General features: G+C 53.1%; 1 protein-coding gene across 2 annotated transcripts in view; it reads left to right on the top strand.

Annotated features, from left to right (window-relative positions):
* The first annotated feature begins 4,410 nt into the window (after positions 1–4,410).
* Positions 4,411–6,000, top strand: part of SLIT2 (slit guidance ligand 2) — a 344,854-nt gene continuing 343,264 nt past the window's right edge. For both annotated transcript variants that reach the window (XM_040625101.1, XM_040625100.1), the window contains exon 1: positions 4,411–5,162. In XM_040625101.1, coding sequence (XP_040481035.1) covers positions 4,984–5,162 — 179 coding nt within the window. In that variant the 5' untranslated portion in view covers positions 4,411–4,983. The remainder of the gene's footprint in view (positions 5,163–6,000) is intronic.

Here is a 6,000-nt window from a genome sequence, read left to right as displayed (position 1 = left end):
ATATACAGTTACACTGTGGTTTTTTTGTTTGTTTGATTTAAAGATTTTATTTTATTTATTTGACAGAGATAGAGACAGCCAGTGAGAGAGGGAACACAAGCAGGGGGAGCGGGAGAGGAAGCAAGCTCATAGCGGAGGAGCCTGATGTGGGGATCAATCCCAGAACACCGGGATCATGCCCTGAGCCTAAGGCAGACGCTTAACGACTGAGCCACCCAGGCGCCCCTACACTGTGGTTTTAACTCCATCAACTAGCTTGGCACTTGGGATGCATGGAAAAATATTTAGTTAAATCTCAATCTCCATGATTCTGGGGTTCCATATCTATATTTCAAATGCAAAGATATTGTAAGAAAAATTAGAAAATTAACACAAGCACATTTTGCAACAATGGAAAATAATAGCATGGAGGCAGTTTAAGACATGTAATTATTCTGTTAACTTCGTGAATTTGATCAACGCTATTACTGCTATTATATTTTTCACTCATATTTACCTCTTTTTCATCATTCTTCTTCTTATTCCCTTTCTCCGTATGTCCCAATTTCATCAACTTTTTTCTTCAAAGAAAATGCAAATTGAGAGAATGCTTGCTTTTTATTTTTTTAACTTTATGAGGTTTTAATTTAAATTGTTTTCTAAATTATCATAGCAACTGGATTTTTTTCTCAACATAATAGGAGACTTGAACGTTGACTCCAGTGGTTTCCACGTCTGTTTAATTCAGGTCAGGATTTATGGAGACCTCATGTGGTGACAAGAGGCACCACAGAAGGCTTTTTTCAGAATGGGTATAACACAGTCAAAGAGAAATTCAGATCTCATTTGGGATCAACATAATCCAGGAAAATGAAGACCTAGAAGTTAATGGTACTGAAGCATGCAAGGCCTCCAAAAAAACACCCTACAATAATACTGAAGGAATACTATAATAATAGCTTTCAAAATGAGAAACCTGGTCACTCATGTATAAATTTCCCTTTATTAACTGAAAAGTTGATAACACAGAGAAATTAATGTGCCATGTTGCTCAGGAATTAGTTGCAGTCTTCTTTTTATTCTTCATGAAATCCATTGGACATATCTTCTTATTTAAATTTTCATCAAATTTAAAAATGCTTTCCAATAGGCATGTTGCTACAAATGTTATTTTCAGTTCTTTTCTTGGCTTTACACAGAATGGAAAGTGAGCCAGGCAAAGAATCTAACTTGAACTCATGTTTATGACTTTCCTTTGTGCAACAATATAAATAGCATTATTTGCAAATATTGGAATGCAAGATACGTTTTGCAATTAAAATAAAGAACAATGATTCTAGGTGGCAGATAAAGTTGAACATAAATACATCTTGTTGCTGACAAGGTATCAGAGATACGAAATTAAAGTAATTAGTGTGGTAGTAAACATATTTCAACCACATAATATACTGGTACAGACTAAAGAAAATTCACTGGGTTTGGGGTAGGGTGGTGGAAGAATCCTTGGTCATTCATAGGCACTTAATCTTTAACTCATTATCCTTACAAGAAAATGTGAGTATGCCTTTCACTTTTTCCTTCTTAAAGAAGTTACATAAGAGACCTTTAAGCTAAAATCTAGAAGGACAAATGAGTTAATAAATGTTAAATGTTTTTAAGTCTTTAAAGGAACAGAGCAACATAAATCTATGGCATTAAAATGAGTAATCCAAGGAGTTCCAGTTTGGTTATCTAATAGATTCCCTGTCTTTGGAAATGTCCACAGAATAGCTTAGGATTTCCAGACCCGGCAAAATGAACAGGTAGAGACAGCCTCATTAAAAGACATTTTGGAAATTTTAAGTAGGAAAAAAGTTAATAGAGATATCGGTGAAATTTCAGATTGAGTACATTCTTATGTTAAAATAAAAGGGGGGGTCAATTTTCAGGGCGTCGACTATGACTATGTGGTAGGCATATTGTTAGATGTTGGAAATACAAAAGTGAATTGGACAGATCCTCGTGCTTTCAAGGAGATGACAGATAATGACACAAATAATTATCACACTATGAGACTGGTATTAAGCTGGGAGTTTGCACTACTTCCTGTGAAAGCCTTGTAAGGTGGAATGAGACAAGGAAGAAGGAGATGAGGCACTTTAAATTCAAGCAAAGTAATTGACTCCTCTAGTTATCATTTCAACTCAATCGTGACATTGGTTTTTGCCTGAGAGCAGTGGGAGCAGGAGGGTTGTAGCAGTTGCCAGACACACATCACACTAAAAAGGCAAGAAGAAACAAGGAAATTCTCCTTCAAAATATAGTGTGTGTGTCGGGGGGGGGGGAATCTAGATCTTCCCCTAAATAAAAGAAACCTTCTGGTTACAATGTGCGTTTCTAGCGATTTAGTTTTCCCTCCTAAGAGAGTAAAATCACACACATTCAAGCCCTTAGGGTTTTGCGAGCATATTGTATACCCAAGACGTCAACTGAGCCTGGTGTTAAGTGTGTGACTATAAAGAAAGGGTTAAACGGAAGGGGGTGGCTCAGAGATGGGAAGGCTGGCGAGAAGGCTGGAAAACTTGCAAAAACTCTGAACTTTTAAGCTCCCAAAAATACACATGTGTGTGTGAGCGCAGGCAGATCTATTTCGGTAGATTTTTTTTTTTAATCATAATCTCTCGGTCTCTCTCTTGCTGCGCAGCAAACACACTGAGCAGCCCCTCAGGATCGCGTGGCTAAAGCTGCAGCAAAGGCACTAGCAGCGCTATTTATTTAAGAGTCGCGTTCAAAGCCGCCCTCTCCCCGTTCCTCCACCGCGAACAACCAGCTCGGAGCTTGGGGCACCTCCCGGGCCCTGCAGCTGGGGGCGGAGGCCCGGGAACCTCCTTCCTCCAGCAAACTTTGTCGGGGCGTGGGAGCTAAGGCGCGAGCCAGGGCGCGCGGGAACGCGCCGCCCGCCGCCGCCTCCGCCTGGCGCTGGCAGCCCGGGCCTCACCTCTCCCGGGCGAGGTGCGGGCGCCCAGCGCGCAGCCAGTGGGCGGTGCCGGGCGGCGCGGGGCGGGGCCGAGGGGTGGGAGCTCCGCTGGGTATATAAGGCCGGCGCCGGCTTAACTTCTGACTTGGGGTTATTTATTTGGGGAGCGCGCGGACCGCGGAGGCTGCCGGCGGCGGTGGTGGCGGCGGTGGCTGCCGCAGACGGTGGTTAAAAAAGGCGGCGGCGGCGGCAGCAGCGAGTGATGGGAGCGCCGTGGCTCCCGGGCGCAGGCGGGAGCTGCCGAGCTTTCTGGGCACGGCGGGAGTGCTGAAGAGAAAGGGAAGCGTCCGGGGGCCTGAAGCCGGCTCCATAGGCGCGGGTCGGGTTTTTGTTTGGCTGCGCTCAGCGCCAGGCAGCCCGAGCGAACAACTCCAGTTACAACAACAACCCACCTTCCCGCAGCCGAGCGAGACTAGGGCTGCTGCGTCCGTCCTATTGTTTAGACACTTGCCAGGAGCTCGGGAGCCAGCAGAGCCACCGAGTCCCCGCTGCCTCTCGCCGCTTTCCCTCTCCGCCCCTTCCCTCCCTGAAGGAGGCGCGGAAAGCAGTCAGGAGAGGGGAAGGGGCTGGAAGGAGACTGGCTGCTTGGGACTGCGGCCGCCGAGTCAGGTGCAGCACCAGGAGCCGGGCGGCGTCGCGACGTCGGCGGGAAGACTGCCACCGTGGCCGTGGGGGACGGGATTCAAAGCCTGGGAAAAGTTCCTGCACTTTGAGAAGGAGGGCCCACTTGCGGGCGGCTGTCGGGAGCGGCCAAGGGGCTGCGTCCGCCTAGGAGCCTGCTCTGGTTTCGTCCACCTTTGCCATCAGGTGTCTGCTGCGGAGCTGCGGCGCATCCGGGAGACGCGAGGGGCTGACACACGCGCGCACACAGGACTGCCATTCAGTCGCCTCCTGGGCTCTCCTCGGAGTAGCGGATCCCACCGGCCCACTGCCACCTCGTCATCCCCCAGGACTCTCCGGCAGGACCCAAGACAGGGACACCTCCACCTTGGCCTTTGCACTCCTGGCCTGCCTGCCATCCAGCCCCGACTCAATCCTCGGAGGAGCTCTGGTCCTCAACTTGGCCTCTTGGATTTCCTCTGTCGGGGTGGTGACTAGTGGATATTGCTGCCGGCTGCGTCGGCCCCATTGCCCTTTTGTCTTTTCTGCGTGACCTCGGGGAAGGCCCTGGTGCGGAGCGTCGCCAAGGACGCCGGGCGGGAGGCGGGATTGCCGAGACATCCTTCGGCGAAGTGCATGTGTGTTTGCAAACCGCTCTCGGCTGTCGGGAGACGGCGAGGACCTGTCCGGGCTGCGCAAGAACCGCAGGCTGTCGGGAGGCCGCGGGAGTGAGCCGCGCCGGAGCCCCGCAGCGCCGCCCCGCGCCCCCCTGGCTGCGCCCCCGCCCCGTGCGCCCCCGCGCGCCATGCCCAGTAGCCCGACGCGCTCCGCTCCCGGCCCGCTGGGTTCTTGCGCCTTCTAGCTTCCGAGAGCCCACTTTGATCGAGGCCACCATTTCTGTTGAGCACCTCTCTTCTGTCTCCTAGCCTCCCCACTGGAATCGGATTTGCAGAAGGGGTCAGTGGAATCCGAGCACTCCCTTTTCCGCGCAACCGGCCCTGCATCTTTACGGACGTTAGAAGACCCAGCTCTTTTACCGCCAAGTTGATCTTTCTGAGACAGACGACGCGTGATCTCCTCCCCGCAGCTTTGGGGTCTCCTTGTAGCCTTAGCCTGTCCGATTGATCTTCAGGACCTAAAGTTGCCCGAGGAGTGCCTGCCCTGCTGGAGGAGGGTGGAGGGGAGGTGGGAGGCACGTACCTGTGTCAGCTCTACTGCCCTGAATATTATTACTGTTACTTCCATATTATTTTGTGTACATTTACCCGGACATTCTGGGTTCCTAGTCCCGCGCCAGATACTGGGCCTCAGACACAGCGCGATTCGCGCGGAGCAACGAGCTAAAGAGGAACCCCCGGCGCCGGCGAGCGAGGAGGCGGCGGGGGAAGATGCGCGGCGTCGGTTGGCAGACGCTGTCCCTGTCGCTGGGGTTAGTGCTGGTGATCCTGAACGAGGTGGCGCCGCAGGCGTGCCCGGCGCAGTGCTCCTGCTCGGGCAGCACAGTGGACTGTCACGGGCTGGCGCTGCGCAGCGTGCCCAGGAATATCCCCCGCAACACTGAGAGGCTGTGAGTATGGGATCTTCCACCCCTCACCCCCATACTGGGTCGCCCATTCCCTTCCTCGAGACTGGAGGGATCAAGCGGCACAGGGACCTGTGCCTGGGTAGCTCTCCTGCACGCGCATTCTGGGCTAGAACTCCCTGGGAGGGCGAAGGACAGGAGGGCGCTGCACAGGGAGGGGCCGCTGCCCAAGGAGGGGCGGGCCCGCTGGCAGCTGCGCTTGGTCCCTTCTTCCCACTCTCGTCCAGCCACTTGCATCCCAGGGCAGGCGACTTTTCTGGGGCTTGGAGAGCCGGGGACGTTGGGACAAGTACTCGCTAGTGCCCGGGGCAAGGGAGACGCGACTTTGTTCCCCAGACTCTGTAAACGGAGTCACCTTGCGGTTGCCAACACTGGTGGGTCGGTTTCAGGGCCAAATCCCAGCTTTTGTCGCCGCGGGGTGGCGCGGGGAGACATTGGCGGGGGTACTCAGAAGGGAGAAATCTTCCCTCCCCGGCTTAGTGTCACCCTCCTGGGGACGGAGGGGTGGGGAGAAGGGGTCGTGAGGCGACAGAGTCCGCCCAGGGGGCGCTTCTGCAGGCCTCCGAGGGAAGGATGCCCCAGGACTTAGGCAGCTCGGTCGGTCTCCGCATGCAGCCCCGGCGACTTTCTCCCGCCCCCCACGTCCCCAGGGAGGAGGCGGCGGCGGCGGGCCCCAGGAGACCTGTCCAAAACAGTGACTGAAGAGGAGGACCTTTTCCCAACGTGTAGGCGAAGTTAGGGCTGGCTCTCTAACCCGAACCTGCCGAGCGGGGTCCGACTGCTCCAGCGACCCCGTGGCCCTCCGCTGCCCACCCCCCGGCCC

The sequence above is a fragment of the Ursus maritimus genome, unplaced genomic scaffold (genome assembly GCF_017311325.1).
Source record: "Ursus maritimus isolate PB19 unplaced genomic scaffold, ASM1731132v1 scaffold_8, whole genome shotgun sequence".
Classification (NCBI taxonomy): domain Eukaryota; kingdom Metazoa; phylum Chordata; class Mammalia; order Carnivora; family Ursidae; genus Ursus; species Ursus maritimus.
The sequence above is the reverse complement of the archived record's forward strand: the minus strand, read 5'-3'. Positions and strand labels throughout refer to the sequence as shown.